Here is a 24,636-nt window from a genome sequence, read left to right as displayed (position 1 = left end):
TTGGTTTTTTGGTTTTGTGGCTATGTCTGTGACAAGACAAACTTCATAGCTGCAGCAGTTAGCGAAAAACCATGAATAAGCAGTCCTTGATGGGAGGTTATATGGAGCAGAAAGCACATGGAACTGCTTTATTGCTGCAGTGGTTGTGGTGGCATTGTGGAGGTTTCTCCATCTGGTACACTGTAATGGGCCGAAATGCTATATCTTGTGGTTTGCAGCAGCATGTTCTGGACTGAAAAGGAACTTTGGGGCTGAAATGCCGGAGGGAGTGGGTAATGCTCTGCCACCTCATGGGCTGTAGGTTGCAAGTCCTACCTTGATGCACTCAGGGTTTTTGGTATCCAGGCGCTTTAGGTGCGAGGTGAAAGCACTGAGTTAATAAGGGTAAGAACTGCAGAAATGCACGGGTGGTTGAATGAGTCTTGTGGAAAGATTTGGGAATATGGATGATGCTCTTAAAACACTGCTTAGGGATAATGTGTGTGGGGGGAGGTGGACAGAGGTGGTGGTACAGTTGAGCTTTTACAGAAGGATTCACTAAGGAGAATCATGTGCTTGTACAACTTTTCTGCTACAAGATGGGGCAGTTCATTTTGCCTGTGTGGGGCTGTCAGCAGCGGTAGGTTCTCATCTGTTGTGGTGGTGTATCTACTGGACCTGCTTAGAGATCAGGCCTTAATGTAATTGATGCTGTTTAAGAAAACAGAAGAGTTAAAAGTGCTGGACTTACTGCCATATTGCTGCTGATGTTGTTATCTGTGGTGTTGCTGGTCAAGAGAAGCTTTGTCAGCTGTCAAATTAAAAAAATAAAAAAAATTTATTCTAACTTTTAAATACTGATTCTTCCTTTAGTCTCCTGGGAAGACTATAACTGATTTTTTTATGTAATGGATCAGGCTAACAAAATGTGATGGACAGCATCCAAAAATATATAAAATAAAAGCACAAGTATTACCTGACCAAAATTAACATTGGAATCACTGTTTTCTTTTTCAAGGAAATAGATTGAAAAATTGACTTTTTTTTTCCTCCTTTTAAAAATACACTTAAATTTTCTGGGTAGCATTGTTTTACCTTCTGACCTAGAAGTTTTACAAAACATTCAGAGTAATGTGAATTCTTCCAGTAAAGGAGGAATCTGTGTTTCAGTGTGGATTTTTTGATGCAGTCCTGTTTATATAGAAGAAAAATAAGAGATGGTGTCTCCATCCTGACTTTTAAACCAATACTCCATGCAAAAAGGTGTCTCAAGCATCTTGTAACAAGACTCACGTTCTCGGTGCTTATCTAAATTTCTTCTGCTTCTTCCTTGATGTATTCCCTCTTTCTCTCTCCATGCTCAAAAAAAGATTAAGGTATGGCTAGGTGGAGCTTGTATTTTTGCATACGCATGTTGATACATATCTTGCATTTGCTTTTTAGGGGCAGTTTGTGTCCTGGTCTTTGGAATGAAGCCACTAAATTTTATTATTTTTAATCTCTAACTAGGTTGGTTACAATCTGCCTGCTTATAAGGTTTAGCTCAGCCTAGTAGCATTATGTATGTTTTCTCATTTATTTATGCATTTTAGAAGTGCAGGTGTCAGAAACATGCACTATTAACGTTTGGTTACAAGTGCATGCTCACTTAATGGTACAGGCTGCTGGTCTCCTAGCAGGGAAAGATGCAGCTGTAAAGTTCAGGCTTGGAAATTTGCACAATGAACACTTACCAGAAGCATAATGAATGAAAAACATCTGCTTGCTATGCAGAGCATTAAATTGTCTTCTGCTTTCCAACAAACTAGGCTGGTGGAAGCATTCTTCTCAAATACCACATAGGCTGAGTGAGATACACCACTTTTCACTTAGTATCTTGGATATTACTTTGTCAGTTGGAAATTTAAGACTTCCAGAGCTTTGAACAGTATCAGATGAAAAGCAAAATTAAGTGGAGTAATGGACAGAATGTTAAAAGGACAGTTGAGCCTCTTAGAATCTAAAGAAGCTGCTTGGAAAAGTCCTTTGAATTCCTTAACATCATCTGTCCAAAATCACCACATAAGACTGAACAAATCTTCCACAAGTAAGTATAAAAGTTTTTTGATAGAAGAAGGTGGGAGGAGGGAGAGAGACCTTCAAACAGTGTGACAGCTGTATGAAGTCATTCATCTGTGATGCCAGCTGATCATTTTTCCTTCCTGTTAGTGGCTTTGATTCACAGTGTTTAGATCATAAGACTTCTTGCATAGTTTCTGCTAAGATTTGTTCCACACTTGGTATTGGAAACTCTCCTCACTCCCTAGGTTCGTCTACGGCTAAGTGCTTTTGAACAAGCACAGGAATTCAAAATGGGAATAGTTGTGCTGTGGTTGTAATGAAGGCATATATTAGCCTCTGTGTGTTTTGGAAACAGCTCCTGTTTGGAACAAGAATGTATTGTGATCGAGGAGAGATGTTTGGTTATGACCCTGCTGGTACACTGAAATAAGAACTTCAATAAGGCCTCCGTGCTGCCGGTGTAGCATGATGCTTGTGTCATGAATCCTGAATTGCAGGGAAGTCGGTGCTCCCACTATTTTCATCTTGTCAGTTGAGGAAAACCAAGCAAGCAAACAAACAAAAGCCAAAGAAACAAGCAGACTTTTTCTCGGCCCTACACCAGACTGAGCTTAGTGCAATATTGCTGGTGGGAGATGAACAAAAGACTGAGTCAGCCTCCCACCCCCTGTCATGACCCAGAATGGACAGACCAGGGAGTTGGGTTTAATTCGAAATTCCCCTGGGCTAAATTAAGGTGAAATGACACCAAATGATCAGTTAAAGATTTTATTTATGACAGAGGCAAACGGAACTGGGGAGGCGTGGTAGTAGGTGGCAGGGTTACTCACAACAGGAATTGGCATAGGACTACTTCTGTAAACCGTGTAACCATATACATCAATTCGGGGAATAAGGAGATCCCTCCCATTGAGTCACGAGGTTCAGAGCAGACCCCCTTGCTTTCCAGACTCCTCCTCAGAGAAGGGTCTAGGGGCGGCTGGATCCACTCTTAGTCTCAGACTTGGTCAATGGTTTATATCTTGAAATGGCTGAGGTGTAGGGATTTGGAAAAGGGAAGACAGAAGACGACAGAGAAAAAGGAAGAGAGAAAGATTTCACCGGTCCTGGGTCCAGCATTGGTTCAGTCAGCCGAGGGGTCCAGTCCCGGTGGGTTTGCGCACCTGGGGCTTCAGTGTGTGTCCTTTTATCATCCTTGCCCCTCCTTCAGGCGGGTACCCGAACTCCTCAGGTTAATGAGCAGGCTGTGAGCCTTTGGGCTTGGGGGTCGTTTGGGGAGTAACTTCTCCTTCCCTGCAGACGTGGCCGCTGTTTGATCTTTGTATCAGAACAGCTTATCAGACCAGGGAGCTGCGCACCCTCCAGCGTGCCCTCCCCCTCCTGTTGCTGGTGCCTGAGCTGATGGGCTTTTCACCTTGGTTCCTTGCTGTGCAGGGTTTGTCTTTAAGCAGAACTTGCCCCACCACAATGTTTGAGACATTAACTCTTTTGGTCTCTCACAACCCCGCCATCAGAATTGGCTTTAAAGTAATTATTTTTAATTGAATTATCTTTTCTGAAATTATATTCATAAAATACAGAAATGTATTTTATTTCAATCATGGGAACAGATCTTTTAAATAAAAGGCTGGAATCTTACACAAGTGCTTGACCCTGGGAGCAAACTGCTTAGAAATAAATCAAGTACTTGAATGCTAATAATGAAATTCTCTGGATGGGCAATTGACTGCATGCTTGCTAAAGCAGTCCTGAAGCAACTAATGAGCAATTTTGTCTGCTGCTTCTGTTGATTTTTAGGAGTATTCCAATGTGAAAAAATTACTAGAAAATCTTAGCAGATTTAGGTTATGCCGTGTCCGTGAAGGGTAAACCCAAAGGGGATTGTTGTTTATAATGTTACTAGTTGCCACGTAAGAGCACTGTATCTCTAATGTCTACTAAATATGCTAAAACTCATTCTTGGTTAAATTCTTTCATGCTTATGCACTAAAGATGGAGTTTCTCCTGCAAGACATGTAAGCATGAATGAGTGGTGTCTAGTGCTGGCTCTGTGCTTTTGTTGGCCTCCCCAGCACACAGAACACGGCCTGATGGAGGTTCTTGAAACACGGTTACTCTCACTAGTCAGAGGCAAGGCAGTAGAACCAGGTTTTAAAATAAAGACACGCAACACTTCTATTAAAAGAGGTTTAATCCAGCACAGTTTCTAAATATTAACCATGGACTAGTTTCCAGCTGTGACATGCAGTACATTTTTTTAATTAAAAAAAAAGAGAAATACAATACAATTGAATATAAAAATGAGCCCAGGTCCCCTGACGTCACAGTGCATGCCAGTAAAATACGACAACAGAAAAGAAAGAAATGTGGAATTTCATACAGGAAAAGGTCCAAAGAGCTCTTTCTCATAAAAGCAAAGATGATTTGTCACATTTAGAAGCAACCATTTGTTTTGCTTTTATTCCCTCAGTGGTCTGGAAACAGGAGATATAGGAGCTGCCTGTTGGACAACTCTGAATCTGGCCAGCACCTTCCCAAGCACCTGCTCACTGTTAGGTACCGTGTTTGTGCCTGTTAGCAGCCAGCTGCTAGCAGGGAATTGGAACCCAAGCGGTAATTTTTTTCCAAAGGAAATCTGCCTTTATTGTTTTATCCCTGTTTTTCATTTACTCTGTTAGTACCATCTGCTCTCATTTTAATTACTTTTTGTTAAGGCCACCTGTTCTGGTACTTTATTAATTTTTTTAAATGTATACAGGTTTCTTTGAAATAGACCTATCTGATGCCATATATAAGGAGCATGCCATGCTCTTTCCAAGCAGTATGCATGTATGGGTAGACACAAATGTTTCAAGGTAGATTGCGCTACCCATGAAAACACCTTCTTGTAAATTCGGAAGGCTTTTCCCCCAGAATACTAGACCACGAGATAAATCATGTTCTTCCAGGGGGGGAAAAAAAAAACCCAACCCAAAACAAAACACACACACACAAACACACACTCCCACCCTCAAAAAAGGGGTCTTGGAAAATGAATTTCACTGCAGACATTCTTTAGTTTGGAGGTTGTTTTTTTTGCCTTTTCACAGTGGGAAGGATGCATTGCCCTCCTGGGGCCCAGGTATCCTGAGTTTTACGAGACAAGTTGTCTGTTTTGCGAACCCAGTGGACTAAGTCCAGGGCTACTTCTCATGGGAGGACCAGTGTTCGCAACACAGAGCATGAGATCAGACAGTGGTATCTTGCACACAAGTATTTGCAGGCTTTGATAGGCAGATAACTGTTGCGTGGTATTTGGCAAGACTGCCTTAGCTGTATGTGCAAACACATACAAGGGCTTCCACGCAAATGGTAGGAAGGGGGCTGGTAAGACGATGCCTCATCTGTTCTACCTCGTATCTGTGGTGAAATTGTAGAAGATGGGATGTGACCCCATCCAAGCAGCTTAAAAAAGTGATATCGAATGTTTGACGAGCCAGCTACCCTGTGGCATGGTTATACTTTGAGGTTTGTTCTTGCTGCAGATTTCCAGTTGTCGCTTTTTGTTGTTGCAGATAGGCAGTAGATATAAATGTATTGAAACCAACATGTTAACTATAATCTATGCCTTCAGTGCTTGAGATAGTGGAATATTCAGACTTCAGATAAAGAAAAACTGTTAGTTAATCAAGAAAAATACAAATAAACTAGAGGCATTCCAAGCCTCTCTTCTTTGGCACAGCAAGAAGTATAAAAGCTATAAGTGTTAAAGATTTGGAATTAAGAAAGCATATTATAAGCTCCACTTACACATTTAAAATACTATGTTTCCGTTTACTCAGTACTTTGCAGTGCTGAGTAAGGAGAGGCAACAGAGAATTGAGATGTGTTGTTTGGATACTGACCTCTGTGGTAGGTTGAATTACTGTAAAATTCGTAGTTCTGAAGGACTGTCTAATGGCGTTGGGAATAGTCTCCTTTTCCACGTCACTGCCCTGTCGGTGCTTTGGTGATTCCAGAAACAGTGAGGTGGAAAGAGGACACTGAGGCTGAAACAAGGGAGATATTTCAATTGGCAGTGCATTCAGCAGAGAGGAAAGTGCTTGATCATCTTCCCTTCACACTTGGTTGGTGTTCGCTTCTTCAGTCTGAGTCAGAATCGGAGTCCTCATCTGAAATTTAAAACAAGGAACAAGCGCGAAAATGAAAACTGGAAATCGGCTTTAGCTCTTGCTGGGAGAGATATGCTGCTCTTCAGCAGGTGTTTACTTCAAAGGAGGTGGCATGTTTAGGAAGAGGCTTGTAAAATGACAGTTCTTACTAATATGATGGAGTTTTAAATGGTGTTTCAAAGGACTTGAGGAATGCTGCTGAGAGGCACTTAGACCACTACAACGCAGATAACAGTTCAGATGAAAGAAGTTGCAGAGATATTATTGTTAGCATGACCACCAAGAGGAAGTCTGCTGAAGACATGCTTCCTGTACTAGAATATTGCTGTTTGCTGCGGGTCACGGTTATGCACTGCCAGTTGAACGTAGCTGAAAGCCAGAAGCTTTAAGATGTGAAGAAATCCCAACAGGCCTATAGAGGTACATCTTGCCCAAGCTCGAGGCTCTGCTTGCAAGGAAGCGAAGGGTTTCCGGCCTCGGCACTCGAGAGCCCAGGGTGAACATGATTTTGGTGCTGGAAAAACAGCGCGAAGCCCTTCTGGCACGGTCAAATTGTCAACACAAAGCTGCATGACTGTGTATTTGTAAGTTTATATATTTCTCTCTCCATCTAATCTTTAGCCTAATTTTGTACCCTTGTCACCTGATCTGCTCCTGAGGTCAGTTCAATTTGTGGGGATAAACAGTTTCTAGTCTTAACAGTCTGTTTCCTATGATCTGTTCCTTTAATTCTTCTTTTCTTTGTCTCTTTTTGTCGTAAAGCTTGCAAAACATTTAACAGTGTACTAAAATACCTAGAAAAGACTATTAGCATTACTATATACCTTCCAGGATTCTGTACACATCTTGGGTGCTCGTTGTTGAGGGTTTTGGTTTTGTGTGGGGTATTTTGGGGGGTTTGGGGATTGTTTGTTTTTAAGTGTGGAGTGGTCTTTTTCATCTGTGTGGGTGCAATGACTAGTATCACAGGGGCCATGATGCCTAATTTGGACTCCTGGGTACTGCAAAATAGCCACCTGTGTCCTGACTTGACTTGAAATGGGTTTGAACTCCCAAGAGCAGGTCCTTCTTTTTATCCTTTTCTAAGTGGATCTGTCTGATTTGAGGTAGACTGTACCTCCTAAATTAGAAAGAAATTTGATAATAATCTTGTTAATTTTATGCTGTGTGGCCCTTAGATTTCAAGGCCGTTTGCCCACATATGGTCAAAGCTTGACCCTGAATAAGAGGTAACCATGATAAAGAGACGATAAAGAGAAAAGCACTATTGGACGTAAAAGACTATGGACTACTGGATGTTAATTACTAAGTTATCCAAAAAAAAAAAAGGTAGATGTTTGTTTTTAAAGGAAGACATTTTGATAGGAGGAAAAAAGTCTGTGCTGCACAATAATTTCTATAATTGGATTTGGGGCCTTTCAAAGTTAGATGGTGCAAAACTCTGATGAACTTAACATTCCTGGCTTGCTAGTTATCTTTATAAATCACTGAAATTCCAGTTGTTGTATTTTAAGACTAAGCAGCTTCATAATTCAGCGTATTTGTGGCATACAAAACTAAGGTAGCCAAGAATAGTAACTGTTCTTACTGAGTGAGTGCTCTTGCTCCCCTGTGAAGGGTGAAATGTAGAAGAAAATCTCATGTTACTTGCTTGTATAACCAAAAGAGGGAATTTTACCTACCTTCTGACTTGCGTCCCTCGGGGGAATCAGAACTGCCTTGCTTGAGAAAAGTAACCAGGTCATTGAAGGTTATGTAGAAATCAATGGCGTACACTATCGTGGCTATAAATCCAAACACCTAAAATGGCAAATAATACTCTCTCTAACAACAGGTCATGTCCATCAATGACAAACCAGAATAAGCCTAACTGACAGAAGAACAATTCTTAAAGAAAATTCAGGCTTGATTTTTTTTTTTGGCCTGTGCCTTTCAAAAGAGACAGGGAAGGGAAATGTCTCATGACCCATTGGCATCAACTAAATTACAGCTAATTTGGGAGTAGTGATGCCTGCGGTTGTTCTATCAGATGTGTCCTTAGCCCTTCCCCAGGCTACATCCTGCCCTGGCTCTGGGCACATTCTGAGCATCAGCATTGCCCTGTGCCAGGAGCTACAGCAGAATGTAACCTGCACCTCCACCATCCCAGGGCATCTCTTTGCCACCAAGAAATCACCTCAATTTCTCTGGAAATAATTTTTTTACTGGTTTGCCTTGCATGTCTATTGCAGAGTGAACCAGATTGAGATAAAATGATTCTGGAGTTACCTATTTAATGTCAAAGAAGCAGCAGTGTGGCAAGAATAGGCTGCTTTTCAGTCCAAGAAGCTAGGGTAAATGCTGTTTGCATTGCTCCATGTCTAAACCGAGTGACAAAGATTAAAACAAGGTCTTTGTTTTGAAATTGCGTATGACTTGGGATGGTTTGGTAAGGGTTGCTGGCTAACACTACTGGGTATTGTTCTTCCCTATCTTTTAAAATTATTATGCAATTTTTATTTATGTTGCATGCATTATTGATGCTTAGAGTCAAGTTGCAGATGGAGAGGCTGTATCTTATTTCTGAACACAAAATGCTGACGACGAAGGCTCTCCCCTGGGCACTCCATATACCGGAGGGTAAAATGACACTGCTTTTGTTTCAACTCATCCAAGTAAAATTAAGCACTAGAGGGAGGAGGTTGAAATTACTTAATTTAGACTGTCCTTAGTAGTTACAGGTTTAATTTCTTTTTTTATTATTATTCCCTCCATTCAAGGATCTTGATGTTCTTTGCAGGAACAGAGAAGTTTACCTTCCCTGTACAGCTGGTGAAATGAAAAAGCAGAATAGGTGCCTTCTGTAAGTAGTACAGTTAACACTGAGCAGAGCACTGTTAGGATGAAAAAACTATTCATTGATTCAAAACCTGGTTTTCTAAATCACTGACCGTTTCTTCCTTGCTTTAGGCAAATCTAATTTTCAGCCAGTTAATTGAAGAAACTTCTGTTACTCACAATGGGGACAAAATTGAATGGTTTCTAAAGTACGTCAATACGCAGTTCACCAAAATACTTAAGTGGAAAGCTCACGTCTACTTACTCCTGCTGCTTTAGATGCTCCGTCGTTGTATTTTGAGACAGCAGCAATTGAAATGGCAAAGTAAATAATGGCAGCAGTGACGCACCGCAAGAAATCCTGTAAAATAAGCAATGTTGCATTCTCAGGTTAGTCATGTAATTCCAACATACAAACTCCTCTAAAAATGATTTCAGAAGTGACCACTAAAAGCCTTTGTTGTTGTGTCAGTGGACTTGCCTGATGCTGGAGTGTGACTACAGCCTGGTATTTTGTAGCGGATGAATTACTCATCTGGGAAATACTTTTAAATGAGAGATGACCGGAATCTTGGCATAAGCTTCTGCTCTTAGAGATGCTGTATAAATCCTACTTCTAACGCGCTTATGTCAGGCAGACCTTTCTTCAGGCCGAGAAGGGCTATCTTACTGTGGTGCTGAACTTGGAACGCAGCAAGGGCTCTTATGGAAGAATCGTTTGAAATGCCTTAGAAAGTCTCATCTTTAAGCAGAACTCCTGTGGTACCAAAGGCTCTGGAGGAGCAGACCAGTTCCCATGGGGAACAGGCATGTGCTTGTTTCCATATAGAAGTAGGCCTGTCTGCAGAAACTCCTCATTTAGGAACTACACACTTTGTTTAGTGTTTAAAACTATTATTTATACTTAGTACATACACTTGTAACTCCAATGGCTAGCCTGCAGTGAATGTACCTGTTGCTCTCATTGAAATATGTGCTTTTGTGCCCGAGACTGTAGCTCTGCAGGGCAGGGGCTGTGCCCTGTAATACAAGCAGCGATGTGGGTATGTGTAAATCGTGTGAGCTGGAATAATGGTATCTTGGCCTCTGTTCACAATTAGATCTTCTGCTTTTTCAGAACAGATGGATGAGTAAGATACTGTCTCAAAGCACAAATCCTACAAGAAACTTGACTCTCCTGAAGTCAGGACAAGGTCAGTTATCTATGTTTTGCGGCTGGAGTATATTATGGTAATGGACATAACAAACATACAAGTGCTTTTTTTTGTCGTAGTTCTGGGATCAGATGGATGTAGAAAATGGGAAAACAATGGAACTGAGATTACCGGCTGAAACCCATGCACACTGTCGCAGTCAAAGTCACCACTATTGTTTTATCCACCAGTGGCCTTGCTAATGCTATTTTTATACATTGAGAGCTCTAATTCAAATCTCACTATTGCTAGACTTTACCAAAAGAGAACCCAGACCGATTAGATTAGCGGGTTTTTTGGAAGTATTTGTACTGCTAGACAAATGCTCCCTTTACAATGTATGTTTGAAGCAACAGAGACATCCAGTGGCCAGTGTGCAGTAATCACCTGCAACTGCAAACCTGAAAACTCAATGAATAGCCAGTGGTTCCCCTTGTGAGAATGAGCATCTACTGGCAAAGAGTTGCAGTAGCTGTCAGTTTGTTTGCACGTGAGTATGACTCTGCATCTCAACAGCACTTACCTGAGAATTTTAAAACATTTTAGTAAAGGATATGCATTACTATATAGCATGCTTCAGTTTCCCCATTTGTAAGGGTGGCAATATTAAGGAGCCCCCAGCAGTGGTCAGACTTAGGCTGATGTTGCCTGCTTCTGAAGATCCAGCCCTAAGCCATTTGCCCAGAATTGGGCATAAATTCTGTGCTTTAATAAAATCATGCTTTGTGTCAGCACCAAGAAAGCTGTAGTACTTAGTATAGCAGTTTAAGAAGTGCTTTAGGATCTTTTGAATGAGAGGCAATACAGACAAGTTTCTAATAAGGGGGTGAAGTTGTTAACAGTCAGCCTAAACTCCCATATAGTCCCTTTTACTCATGTTATACTGTAGAGTTAAATCTGTGTTTTTATATTGCACATTTCACTTACCGTCAAAGGCCAGTAGAGTCCTTTAAACTTCTCATTAAGTTTGGAGGCGTAGGCAAAAAAAAGAAACAGTGCCAGCAGAAACTCTAGGAGTGGTGCCATCATGAAAGAGGCAGCTAGAGATGCAATATAGCAGATAAAGATGATAAATGACAGCACCTAGAGTAAAGGGAAAACTGTAGTTATTCGCATGGAATAGCAGAGCCTCACGCAGCTGAGCAGCTTTGAAGCATTATTCTCCCTGCGTATTCCTGTCAGTGCTGCTGGTGATGGCATATCTTGCTGCTTACTTTTTTTTTTTTCCTTGGGCCAAATGAATTGTCTTGTTTAGCATGGAATAAATCTAAAGTAATGGTGTTTATTTCAATGCGTGCGAAATTGACTTTCTGGAGAGCTCGGTGGATTTGCACCTCTCTGAGACAGTAATTTGCTCTGGATTGTAAACAGTTCTGACAACATAATTCTGAAAATAGAGTGGGGCATTGCCAAGCAAACAGAGCTTTAAGCTTTCAACTGTGCCAGTTCTCATTTGAAACCCAAATCATTTCTCAGATAGCCAAAGTAACTCGGCATTTATAATCTTCTCAGAGTTGAAAGAAAAAAGCCTGCTGTTGATGGATAGAAAAGAGCTGGGAATTAATTATTCTGTCATTTCTGGAAGTCTCTGGTTCTAGTGTTCCAGTGTAGACAGCTGTTTTAGAGAGTAATAGGATAGATAACTCCTATAGATTTGTTTTATCTCCGTGATGTTTCCTAACTCTATAAAATAATAAAAATTGCATTTGTTTTCCTATTCAACTAAAAAACCCTTAGGATACAGTTTATGGCTCAAAATAGAAAGTTTCACAATGGGAAAATGGCTGAAGAAAATGCATTTTCACCTAAACCAGACAGTACCAAAGTGCTGTGCTACACTTCTGGACTTTCAGCTACTGTACTTGTGAAAGCGGGAGGTGAGGGAACCATGGAAAAACTTAATAAAATTTTCAAATTATGTACTGGGAGTTGGGCTCCAGCCCTACTGCTCTACTGCCTCCCATGGTTAACTGGTGCTGTTTTCTTCAAATTAGCTTAAATTAAAAAAAAAAAGTAGCATACCGAATAAAACATTTTCTGCAAGTGTGGGTACTATGTGCTAGTTTACACCTGAGCTGCTTTATCCAGCCTTTCCTCTTGGAGACAAATCTCTGCCTTAGCAATGCTTGGAGATGCTTTTGGTCAACATAGCAGTAGGTACTGTTTGAGCATTAGATTACAAGGATTTTTTGAATTTCTAAATTGGGACACTGACGTTTTCACTCATATAATACTGAAAATAGATGTGCCATCTGGGGGACGATAATACATCTGAAGGCAGATGTGGCTTCTTGAAAAGCATAAATGTTTGTACCGTGACGATCAAGGCATTTGCCTCATTAAATTTCAGATCTATGGGTTTCTTTGCTTGCTGCTACCATGTGTTCCTGGGAACCACCTGTACCTCAAAAAAACCCATTGTTATACTTGAATCATACGGCTCCTCTAATTAATTTTTGATTAATAATTACTCCTATGAGGGGTCAGTCAGCCCTCAAATACATGTATCAAAAGAGCCCATTTAGGTCTAGGGGGCAACTAAGTAGTTCAATCTTGTTGAAATAATTTCTTAGTTTAATTAATTAACAAGCCTTTATTCTAAGCCTGGTTTTTGGGGAAAGCAGTCTGTTCTTGACCAGGATGATAATAGCTGGAGTATATTGTTTTGATCCATTAGGACTGGGTGGTGAAGTTTGAGAGGATGTGACATTTTTAGTAAGATACTATATTTATCTTAAAATGCCTATGCATTGTTCTCATTTCATTGGGTTGTAAGAAACCCATCTGGTATAATACATAGAGTTCAATTCCGCATCGAGGCCTGCTACCTGTTAATATTTACCCTATTTGTTTGTATTTATCATATTACTATTTGCTTAGTGCTTACATAGCCTTTTTGCAGACTTTTCTAGAGTTTTCATATAGTGGGGGGAACTCATTCAATATACCTTATCCCTAATGTAGTATTTTATTTCTGTGAATGAAAAGTGGTAAGTACTGTTTGAAGAGAAGTGGATGTAACAGAACTTGAAAACTACTAAGAGGAGAGAGGACTTCTTCCTCCTTCCTATCACACCGCCTATTCCCTTCCCACTCCCATGGAATAAATACAGAAAGAACTGGACTTTAACTTTGTGAATCTGCTTCACTCGCATTTGTGGAACGTTAATTTAGACATGGCTTCATGTTTTCTTGGTTTTAAAAAGAAATCATCATGTAGCTAGGACTTTTTTTCTTTGTTGTTCTGGTGTTTAAAAACAAAAAAAATCTCTTGCTTTTTCTGGCTAAAGGAAAGTGTGTGATAGCTGACACGTAGAGACAGAGAAATATGCAGGGACTAACAGCAGCAGGGAGGAGACGTGTTCAGGATAGGTCCCACCAGCCAACCCCCTTTCAACACCAGAATGTTAGACTTGAACTAAACTTGGTAGATCTCTTATGAAAGGATTAAATGCAGTGTTAAATAATACATCAGCTACAGCAGCAAGGGGAGGTAGAGAGGGAAATTTCAGATAGGTAAGCTGACGATGCACAGTAGAGATCACTTTGATCTCGATTCTGTTTGATACAGTAACTCCTGTGCTCTGTCTGCCTTTATACAGAGAAAAAGTTCCTCTGTCAGAAGCGTTAACTGTTAGGTGAAATGAAGAGCCCTTGTGTTCTCTTAAGATCACCCTTATGGTAGTTTGTGTACTGTAAGGTTCCCGCTGTCTTCGCCTCGCCCTGACGGCCGTGGGCAGGTCCGCATGGTCTGAAATGCAGCGCAGTGCCTGAGACCCTGCTGTAAGGCGGCTCGGGATGCAAACAGAAACTTGTTTTGTGGCAAGAGCACGCCACAGGACTTCTGCTCCAGGGTGCTGGTGGGATTCCTGCCTGGGTGCAAGGTAAGCTGCTGAAGAGACAAAAGGATCAGTCTGAGCATTTCAGCTTTCTAATTCAGCCTGATCCGGAGAAGCTGGCATCTGGGGAAATATTAGTTGTCCATTTTAAAATCTAGTTAACAGGCCAGTTACTTGCTCAGACAGACCCCTCGGTTATTGGTAGGATCACAGCAGTCTCCTGCTGCTTGTTCCTCAGCCCCGATGGGACAGTAACTGTACTCTGGCCATCACCACCACTTTGAGTGGTGGGCTGGAGTTCAGCCCGTCCCAGCTCTGCGCTCCCCGCTCTACTTGTCAGCATCCCGCTGTGCAGGGGAAGCGCATGTCAAGGCCACGTTAAAAAAAAACAAAAAACCCCCACCCTTGATTTGCAAGAATTTCCTTGATTTCAATGGGTTATTGATGATAATAGGAAAAGGGAAAAAATCTGACGTGAAGTGAGATAATTGCTCTCCAGTTAAGCACCATCCCTCATTTTGGAGGCATTCAGAGACTGAAAAGGCCCAAGGAAGACTTTACATGAAATACACACCTATAAAATAGTGGACTAGATTTTGAGAAAAAGGTTTGAAAGGTAGCGTTTTTAGATGCTACAGCCTTCATTGAGGCAAGGTTGGAAGGTGCTAGAAGGGGAGGCAGGCAGATGTTAGAAAGAGCAAAAGAAACAAAAGGACATTGGTGCTTGAAGGCTCTGTCAGGTGACAGCTACGGTGCTACAGCTTGTTCTTTGGTTTTCTTTTTTTTTGTCTCCCTGGTGGCTATGTCGCAGCCCTGATGTAGATTTTAATGCCAGATCCACTCAGTAACTTGGGGACAGCCCTGTGTAATACAAGAGCCCGTAAAGCTGACAGCTTTTGATGATGTTTCTCATTTCTTTGTTTAGAGCTCATTTCCCCTTCTGACAGGTGGAGTGCATGGACTCCCTGAGCAATACTGGGTACTATCCATTACTGTCTTTTCTGAATTATGAAAGTGAGTAGGTATCTTGTTACCCTGTCTGACCTTTTAATTGCAGTGCCACTAACTGAAGCATTTGATGTCATCTAAATATTTTGTAACTTAAAAAATATAGCTCTCCTTCCACAATACAAATGTTGATGTGCCAGTCTGTACCCAGAAATAATGAACATCTGCTTAATTACTCTTCCAGACTTCAAGTCTTTGAGACAAACATCTGGCAAACTGAAAGTTGCTCTAAAAATGACAAACTCAAAAGCAACCGTCAGAATGTAGCCTCACCCCTCTGAAGACTGTCAAATGATCCACTGCACATCACACTTGTTCTGCACCTCTTTTCCTGAAGCTGCATCTTTAAAAGTGATTTCAGAGAAGGGTCAAGCAATGGGATCTTGTCATTTTTTTAACAGCTCTGTGTCTATGCTAAAAAAAAAAAAACCAGCTAGAGAGGAAGCTTGTGAGGTTCAATGCAGTTGCAAGTTCATTTCTAGCCCTTTCAGACTCAGCAAGCACTGCTGCTTCTGGGAAAGAAAAATAGTGTTTCATCAGTTTTATCCATTTGTATTTACACAGAGGCTTTCTTTTTCCCTTGGGATTACATCCTCGGCACTGATAGCAGCTAGGAGTCGGAGTTGTTCCTGTGTTGCTGTTGAAGGTTAGTGTGATTGTTGGCAGCTTCACTGCGGAGGAATATTTGGATGCAGAAAGCTCTAGTGCAGTGAACAACAGAACAGGATCCTTTCATCGTCTGGCAGTGGTAAGATTATAAAACCTGGCAAAAAAGCAGCCTGATTTTCCACTGAGCACCTTTTTTGGGAATGGGAATGTACATAAAAGAGAAAGAACCATTACATATTACTTTCAAAAAGAAAATGGAACTTTTTTGGTATTGTGTTTCAAAAAGTAATTTTCTCCTGTGTAATTATTACTTAATATTGCTGGGCTGCTTAAACTGGCCAGGCATTATGAAGTTATACTTTATCATATAACCAGCTTGCAACTTCAGGTATAAAAAATAATTAGTCACAATGGTTGGAGAGCACTGCGCTCCTTAAAGGAGTGAGGACTGCTGAAGTGCTGAGGTCATGGCAGAGCACGAAGGCATTTGTCTTCTCCGTGCAGGGAGAACAGACCCACTGCAGCCCGTCGGGGATGATGCGGATGCCGGGGAGGCAGCTGACATCATTGCACGCTGCTACACGTGCCCTGGTGCCCTCCGCTCGCTGCTCCGTGCGGTCAAATGCCTGCTCCTCACTTCCCCTCCACGGAAAAGCACAGGTTTGCTTAAACAGTTTTAAAAGTGGCTAGCGGTGATCTCTTTTGGATAAGAGTGCATTTTGTTATTGTTTATTGGCAGAGAGAGAAAGTAGATCATTTGGTGGTCTCTGCTATTTAGGTACTTCTTCTCCGTCGTACTTGTCATGGAGGTGGAGTTCTTGGTTCGCCCAGAATTAGCTGCAAGGGTTGCCCTCTGGCTACAGACCCAGAGAAAGGCCCAGGGGTCTTCTTCGAAGGAGGCTTTACACAGAACAGCTGGAAGTTTCAGTTATGAAGGTCAGTTCAGAGAAGACTGAAAAAACAGAAGACAGACAGGAAAAGAGGAGAAAAATAGGCACAATGATTTCCACATCTGTTGTGTCACCACAAAGGTGACACAACCTTATACAGGACAACCTTACATATTCATATTACATTTTTATTAAAAAAATATGTAGTCCCACTGCATACTGGCTTCAGGGGACTAAGGAGATGCCAATTAAAGTAGTCACCAGGACAAACGCAAAAGCTTGACTAAAGTACCTGGGGTGAGCAGCAGAATGTATAAATGTGGATCTTGTCTGGACAAGCTCTGGTGGCAGGTATGAGAGTGGCTGTTAAATGGTTCCAGCATGGGGGAGAGGGAACTGAAAAATGCTTCTTTTAAGGGGGGAAGAGAGCATGGATGAGATGCTGACCTTCAAGACAGCAACTTGAGTATTTAGGAAAAATGAGTTGCTTATGAGGAGTGTTAAAATATATGGAAGAAATAATGGTATGGGGAAAGAACAGAAAGGAAAAAAGGAGGAGGAAAAAAATTAACCTGGGAGATAAAGACTGGTGATTAGAAAGTGGACAAGCAAGTGAATGAGAATAAATAGCATCAGGAGAGACAGCAAAGCTTATATACGTACTTGATGCTACTGCTGCTTTGTGGCTGCGTAGCTCTCCCAGGTGGGATAAAAAATTAGTAAGGCAAGAAGATCAAAAGGAAAAGGAATGGGGGGTGGAAGCTTCCTTCTCTGAATAAAATTTGAGATTATAATTAAGCTTCTAGCAGTAACCAGCTTCATCACCAGCCTAACTTGTTCTAGAGGAAGCACCAGAATGCCCAGACCTGAGAGCCCACAGAGCAGTTTACACGCTGACATGACCATTACACCCAAATGTTGTAAAGATCCATACTCGCTTCACGTGAAAATATGTGTAAATGTTATTTTTAAAAATAAGTGGCTATAGCAGTTTCCTTCAGTCTGACCAAAGCAATCCTCGCTGGCAGCCCTGAGCTCCCACGCTCCCGGTGCAGCTGCCTGCGTGACCTTCCCTGGGACGCCCTGAGCTGCAACGCGGGCACCAGTGCTCCCAGCCGCCTCCAGCAGTGCAAGCGAAGGGAACGGGCTGGTGTGAATGTGGCAGCTGTCTTAATTCACAAAGACTGAGTCGGTCTGCTATAACTTACGACAGCTGAACCAATCGTTTGCCAGCCACCTCTACTGGGTGAAACAAGACTTTTTAATGAGGTTACTTCCACCGAGTACACACCAAGTACGGTCACTGGGCTAAAGGAATTTGCTGAAGCCAACTCCAGTTCCCTTTCTGCCATAGTCCGAAAAACAGAAGTATAACTGTCTACCCCAGTCAAGATATGGTTGTAAATTGCTTCTTTGGTAATATATTTTTCAGTATATGGTAGTTTGCTTTTTAAATGTTGAAAAAAACGACTTGGCATTTCCTCCAGCTGGACAGAGAACTCCTGATGTACCTGCAGAGATTGCCAGTATTTGCATGACTTTAAAGATGGAGAAATAAAGCACATTTCTCGTGACTTGCCAAGCTGCCAAATAACGTGACAGAGATATTTGGTAACAATAATGAGAATCCCATTTTGTTTCTAAACAAAAGACACTATTCAAAATCTGTATCCATGAATATTATTTGCATACATTTATGCAGAACCCAACCCCCCCTCACACTAGTACTGTCTCAAAGAGGAAAAATCAAACATTCAAGATGAGAAGTACAAAGCTAAAGATAAAACACAGATTTCAACTAGGATAGATTTAACTTGGACTCATCTTCAATCATTTGGCACTGCATTTCTCTAATTGTATACAGACTGGATTTATTCTGGGGCCTGTGTTGTCTTCAAGGATTTCTTCTGGCAAAACTGAGACAACTGGAGGGAAACTACTGCTGTCTCCCCTCTGCCAGGAAACGACATCCTAAGCACATGGGCTGGCCTGCAAGAAGCAAATAGAAAGCTTTGCTTCGGCAGACGGGATTTTAGAGCTGCTTTCAGCTGGCCAAACCCTCGGGAAGCCCTGAGTGGCCTTACAAAGGATAAATCCCTGTTTTTCAAGACAGAGCAGTTTTTATTACTCCAAGGAGGCATAATCAGTACTTCTCTATGACAACAAAAGGGTGAGTCTCATCCCATGACCAGAACAGTATTCCTCAAATATGTCGTCACTCGGAGATGTTAAAAAGCCAGGCTCTCTCTGAAAGTTGTAATTTACTGGCTGTAAGCTTGTTTAGGAAATTCTAGTGTACGTTATTCTATGTAACAAAACCACAGCTTTGGTATCTTCCAAACGTGTGGTTTTGTAAACTACAGACACTGCATAAGATGGGGGGTACCTGGAATTTTTACAGCTTTTTTGGTGGAGCCGATCCAGCCCGTGGCCTGCTGCTACCCAGCCCGAGGCCCCTGTTCCCCACCACAGAAGTCACCCTCATCTCCTGAATGAATGGGTTTTCCTCTCAAAGCCGGCCTCGCATCTCCTGGCTCTTCCCCACGCTGTCTGCCCCAGGGCAGCGCCCGCAGCCTCACAAACTCACAGGGCTGGTAGAGAAGGGCCGGTGCTGCCTCCTCCTGCCCGTTCCTTCCATTTCTCTTGCTTGAATTTCCTTGTTTTCTTCTCTGAGCTACCACGGTGGGTAGCCAGAGACACCTTATGCATCTTAACCTCGTTCCACGTACTTGAATACTAGTTTGGGCTGTCCTGATATTTGATGACCCGTTGTCAAAACTCCCGCTAAAACTGCAGGGCACTTAGTGTTTAAATTTCTCATTATTTCTAGTATAAATGATGTTGAAGGTCTACTTTCAATCAACTAACTTCCTCTTAAAACTTAACTTTTGATTGTCAAATACCTGCTACCTATGGGGTAAGTTTTCTTTTTCCCTATCACGTGGGTACGGTTTCATCCGTCAGGCTCTAAGCCTTTACAAGTAAAATACCAGCAAGTGTTACACCAAAAATCAAAGGCCTTATAATTACCACCAGCCCAGATCTCAGAACCTGGACCTAAACAAAAGCAACGGTGTATTTCTAGGGGAGCAGTGCTGCTATCACCACACCAAGCTCCTTTCTAGTGATTATTATTTGGTACTTTCACAGTCAGCTAACTGGGCCCATAGCCCCGAGGAAGCGTGTCCTCCTGTAAGGTCCGGGACAAACCCAGGTTTCGGAGCGCTCAGGACAAAAGTGGAGCCATCGTGGTCCCCTATATAATGCCATGCATCGCAAATTGCTGAGTTAGGTCTTTCTTGACGTACTCGGGACAAGCTCCCCTGTGAACCGTGCCTCCCTGACGGCGCCAGGAGATAACGCAGATCCGGATTCACGCTGCAAACGGGTCAAAACAGTCACAGCCCGCTGTAACCGAGCAGGGTTCCTGCTAAAGGGGGACGCGCTTAAGGCGCTGGAAGCTGTAAGGCGACAGGCGGTTCGGCTTCCTACGGCGCCCCGCCTGCACTCAGCCCGCCGCCGTGTCCCCCGTGTCGCTGTGGCTGTTGCCCCGCTTCTCCCCTCACTCGTGCCCTCCCTCGGCCGCCACCACGCCGCAGGCGGACGGACAGACGGACGGCACCGGGGAAGGTTCCCCCGTTCAGCCGAGAAGCGGGGAGGGCCCGCTCCCATTCACACCGCCCCCGTGTCCGGAGGTAACCGGCTCCCAACGGGGGGGGGGAACCACACCCCCGGAGCCTCACCGGGACCTCTGCCCTTGGCTGCCCCCGTCGTCCCCCCCCGTCCGCGGGCGGTCTGCCCCCCGCCCTTACCGACTCGGCGAGGAGGAGCTGCCCCTTGCGGGAGCAGAGGAACTCCCGGGGGGGCAGGAGCGAGCGCAGCCCGGGCGGCGGCGCGGCGGCCCCCGCGGGCTCGGGCTCCTCCATGGCTGCGAGCGGCTCCGGCGGCCGCGGGCTGGCGGGGAGCGCTGGCGGCTCGGGCGGCGGGAGTGCTGGTTTTGTGTGGGGTTGGTTGTTTTTTTTTTTTTTTTGAAGGAGGGAAGCGGAAATCGTGACACTGCGGAAACGTGAAAAAAAGTTTCAGCATCCCTAAATCTGGGCCGGCCGGGCGAGGGGGGCAGGGCAGGGCAGGGCGCCGGCGGCCGAGCCCCGCCGCCGCAGCTGCAGGGGGGGATCCCGCCGGGGCAGCGCGGAGCCGGGCCGCAGGCACCGCAGGGAAGCGGAGCCGAAACGGAGCCGGCCGCCCACCGCTCCGCCTTCGCCACGCACGGCCGGCGGGCGGCTGTGCCGCCGGTCCGCCCGCCTCCCGCCCGGCTCCCGGCAGCAACGGCGGCGGCCCGGGCCGCCCCCCCGGGTCTGTGCACGCCTCGGTCCCTGAAGAAGCGTTTTAACGCACCCGCTCACAACGTGTGCCCTGTCTTTGTTCGCCCGTGTCCGTGGCACCTCTCCAGCCCCGAAAGCCTCTCCCATCGGGGGGTGGGGTGGTTGCCCTTCGGTTTGGGCAGTTGGAGTAATTCGGAGGGCGCACAACTGCACCCTCGGCCTTGGAGCGTCTGCGGCAGCGGTCCTCACGGCCGCTTAAACGTGACTTACTTGTAACACCGATGTAATTTTAGCTACTGTCTTCGTTGCACTGCAGCCCAGTCACCATTGCGTTACACTAGGGAGGCAGCGGGGTTATTTTCAGCGCTATTCTGAACGTAAAAACGAAAACCTGGGGCTCAAAAGATCCCACAGCAATAAAGCATTCACGCGGCACGAGAGAGTCACCAGCCAGGACGCTGATCTATGCCACGAGGAACGCAGGTAAGGGTGAAGAAAATGTGTTCCCAAAGATGTTTACCGGTACATTAAATCAAGTAATTTTTACTTCAAGTGGTCTTAATAAATAAATAATGCACTTAGGCCTATTTGTATTTTCTTTTTATTACAGAGAGACAAGTCTGAAACTTAAGTTTCATACAGGTAAAAATGTAATTAAGTTTAGAAAACCAGGACAATTTTCTGTGAAGCTCATACTGGTGAAATTGCAACACTGAAACTACATTTGTAAGCGTAAGAAAACTTAGGAACAATACTTTCAAAAATGTACATAAATGCACAGGAAATTCAAAGGTGAACACCTGACAATACAAATTTTTTAAAAGGGAACAGTAAAGCGGTCATCAGTGAGAACAGTGTTCTTTCACCAAAATGGTAATCTTATTTCGCAGGAGTATTCCTTCCTCTTGGTGCACCAAGGCTAATCTTCTGGAAAAGAAGAACTGCATCGACAACACAGAGAACAAGCAATACAAGACCAAACACCTGTAAAAATAACAATAATGTTACTTTCCCCATAGAATCTCTATCTTCTATTGTAGTTACTCCTCAATCGTTCCTCAAAGAAGCAGTAAACACATCCTCCTAACTTGCTTCTGGCCTTCTAAATATATGTGTGATGTGAGACAGCTGATAAAGTAAGTAACATCTGTATTTAAATCCCCTACAGCAGTCTACACCCTGGCTTTTTTTGCTGTTTGTGTGATGCCTTGGAGGTGATGTGTTCTCCTTGAAAGCTAAGCTAATGCTGCATTATGCTAGACAATGCTTTTATCCTGAATCAAAACCCTTCTGTCTCTTCAAGGACTGCCTAATTAATGGTATCAGCGTGGAGGAAAGTCAAGATTTGTAGAAACGAGCCTAGCAGGAAAAAAACAAGTGCTCCTCTCCTCTGAAGCTCTGAATGAGAAACATGTTCCAAATAAATTGAAGAAAATGTATGTTAAGTATTTAAAAAATATAAAACTTCAGGCAGGCGACTGGCAAAAGAGCTGCTGAGTTAACTCACTCAGCTCTTGCCCTTTGGCCCGATCCCACATGCACACAAGTTTTTTTTATGCAAGCATGTTTTAAAGTGGAATTATCTGGTCAGTGGGAGTAATGCTAAGGCAAGCTCTTTCAGGAGGCCACAGTTCCAGGCAGTTTGTGCCCTAGGAGCACAGGCCTCGGGGCAATTCTGTTTCTCTCAACGCTGAAGATGTCATATGTCCTGCCCGAACTTGTTTCCAAGCTGCCTGCTTAGTCTCCTGCTTCCAACTTAACTTCACAGTTGAGAATATAAATTAGATTCTAGCATAGCCCGTCACTTTATCAGAAAGTCTCCTTTTTGCTTTGGATGTTGTTGCCAGCGAAGACATCAGCTTTCCACCTCATTGCCTCTTAAGCTGATTTCGAAAAACCCATGTGGCAAGTTCTGTGTTTCTTTTGGTTGCTCATCACATTTTAGCTTATCTTGTACTTCAAGAGACTTAAATACGTTCAAAACTGATTCCCCCTGCCCCCCCTTATTACTAATGTTAATTAGTTTTTACTTGAATTAAAAATACCAGTTGTTTAAACTATTAAACTGGCTTGATCTTAAAGGCACAAAAATCTTACAATCATAGTCTGAAAAAACCTTTTTAACTGGTGTAATTTCTCAGTTTGTGTCAGAAAAAAATAATATACACATCAAGAGGGAGGTACCAGCATGTCTGTTAAGAAGTTTCAACTCTTTTTAGCAGGATTGTAGGCATTTCTTCTTAAATAGTGTAATCAGACTGGATAGTCCTAAAAGAGCCAGCGATTCTCCCACCTAGAATTTCAAGCTGTGGAAGCAAATGCAGGTTACTCAGTTAAACTTTAGCAGCTTCCAGTGTTAGTACTTCTCTGTAGTAATTCCTAAGTCTAGTAATATCTTTAAATTACTAGTGATTTGAGGATTATATTTTTTTTTTTAGTGAAATACATTGAACGTGTGTTGACTTTTGTTTGCGACTTCTGCATACGTTTTTCCATGACAGCGTTGTTTCTGTGGTCTTACCGCAATGGAAGTATACCAAGAGGTTCACATCGTGTCTACTGTAAGAACTGAAATTCGTTAATAATTTTCCTACTTACTCCTCCAGCCAGTGTCCCATTGTTGGTCTTGATTATTACTGCAAACAGGCACACAATGAGGAGGAACAACGCTGCAATCACCGAGTTGAAAATATCCTGAAACAGCCAGCGGAAGCAAAGTATTTATTTTGAAATACACAACTAAAGAAGAACGTGAACAGCTCCCAATATTGTATGCCTCGTTAAGAATTGCTGTTTTACTATGAAAAAGGCATTACACTAGCATCCACCCAAGATCGACAGTGACACCCAGTGGTTTGATGTTAGAAAGAGCATTTGTGATAAAACTTCCTCTTTTTACCCACCTTCTTTTTTGGCAGGCAAATTTATGCAACTTGGCTGCGCTCGGCAGACTAAAGCAGCAAATATATTTAAAAAAGGGAGGTAAGAGGAGACCTCGTTAACGCTGACGTGAAAGCGCACCTTTAGTCTGTGATGTGAAAGATGAAAAGTACAGCACGATCAGGTTGAGCAAATGATGCTCGTTACCGGAGGGACCGTTAGCGGATGCGAGCCAGCTCTTTAGGAGCCGATGCAAGGGAGCACAGCACTGTCGCCTCTGTCAGGAGAACTGGCTCAACAAAAGCCAAGTCCTGCTTTTTGTCTTTAGCTCCACGGTAGCGGCGGCCGGGGGGTGGCCGGCAGCCCCGCCGGGGGGCACTCCCAGAAGGGGTCGCGCCGCTTCCCCCGGAGGGCCGGCCCCTACTCACCGCCAACGGCCAGAAGAGCCACCTCAGCTTCTTGTCCAGCTTTAGCAAGTACAGCAGGAAAAACAGCGCCGTGATGACCGTCTCCATGAGGGCCAGGGCGGTGTACGCCCCGCCCGAGCGGGACGCCACGAAGCAGAGGAACGTTACAAACGCCACCACCTGAGGGGACAGAAACGGTCACCGGCGGGGTGGTGAGGGGGGGTTAGTGCCCCGCCGGGGCCGCCCCCTCGGCAGCGGAGGAAGCCCGGCCCGGCCCGGCCCGCTCCCCTCAGGGCCTACCGCGCGGGCGATCTTCACAGCGCCCCGCGGGGAGCGCAGGAAGCCGCTGTCCCACCGCTTGTCCGCCGCCGCCATGGCGGCCGCTCCGCTGCGGGCGGTCCCGCGCCCCTCAGCCGCCACCGGCCCCGGCCCCGCCCGGCGGCGGAAGTGAGCGCGCAGCGGGCGGAAGCGGGGCGGGGC

General features: G+C 43.9%; 2 protein-coding genes across 3 annotated transcripts; both read right to left on the bottom strand.

The window, feature by feature from the left end:
* Positions 1-4,213: 4,213 nt before the first annotated feature.
* Positions 4,214-20,566, bottom strand: CMTM3 (CKLF like MARVEL transmembrane domain containing 3). The gene is made up of 5 exons (XM_069793430.1): positions 20,360-20,566; positions 11,129-11,284; positions 9,274-9,369; positions 7,874-7,991; positions 4,214-6,191 (listed from the first exon to the last, which is right to left on the bottom strand). Exons 1-5 carry the CDS (start codon positions 20,471-20,473, stop codon positions 6,163-6,165), a joined length of 513 nt encoding a protein of 170 aa, XP_069649531.1. The 5' UTR covers positions 20,474-20,566; the 3' UTR covers positions 4,214-6,162.
* Positions 20,567-21,452: 886 nt separating this feature from the next.
* On the bottom strand, positions 21,453-24,615 carry LOC138687245 (chemokine-like factor). Of its 2 annotated transcripts, XR_011326484.1 has the most exons (5): positions 24,457-24,615; positions 24,178-24,336; positions 23,468-23,563; positions 23,054-23,175; positions 21,453-21,853 (listed from the first exon to the last, which is right to left on the bottom strand). XR_011326484.1 is itself a non-coding variant. In XM_069793429.1 (4 exons), exons 1-4 carry the CDS (start codon positions 24,529-24,531, stop codon positions 21,749-21,751), a joined length of 435 nt encoding a protein of 144 aa, XP_069649530.1. In that variant the 5' UTR covers positions 24,532-24,615; the 3' UTR covers positions 21,453-21,748. The 2 variants fall into 2 exon arrangements, 1 of the variants encoding a protein (XP_069649530.1); XM_069793429.1 differs by lacking the exon at positions 23,054-23,175.
* Positions 24,616-24,636: the final 21 nt, after the last annotated feature.

This window comes from Haliaeetus albicilla, chromosome 10 (assembly GCF_947461875.1).
Source record: "Haliaeetus albicilla chromosome 10, bHalAlb1.1, whole genome shotgun sequence".
NCBI lineage: Eukaryota > Metazoa > Chordata > Aves > Accipitriformes > Accipitridae > Haliaeetus > Haliaeetus albicilla.
The sequence above is the reverse complement of the archived record's forward strand: the minus strand, read 5'-3'. Positions and strand labels throughout refer to the sequence as shown.

Coding starts and splice junctions, on each gene's coding strand:
- CMTM3 (XM_069793430.1), bottom strand. CDS start 20,473: ATGGAGGAGCCCGAGCCCGCGGGGGCCGCCGCGCCGCCGCCCGGGCTG. Junction 9,370..11,128: donor GACTCTACTGGCCTTTGACG/GTAAGTGAAATG, acceptor CTTATTTTACAG/GATTTCTTGCGGTGCGTCAC. Junction 6,192..7,873: donor CGAGGGACGCAAGTCAGAAG/GTAGGTAAAATT, acceptor TTTAAATTTCAG/ATGAGGACTCCGATTCTGAC.
- LOC138687245 (XM_069793429.1), bottom strand. CDS start 24,531: ATGGCGGCGGCGGACAAGCGGTGGGACAGCGGCTTCCTGCGCTCCCCG. Junction 24,337..24,456: donor CTGTGAAGATCGCCCGCGCG/GTAGGCCCTGAG, acceptor CTGTCCCCTCAG/GTGGTGGCGTTTGTAACGTT. Junction 21,854..23,467: donor ATGGGACACTGGCTGGAGGA/GTAAGTAGGAAA, acceptor TTATTTTTACAG/GTGTTTGGTCTTGTATTGCT.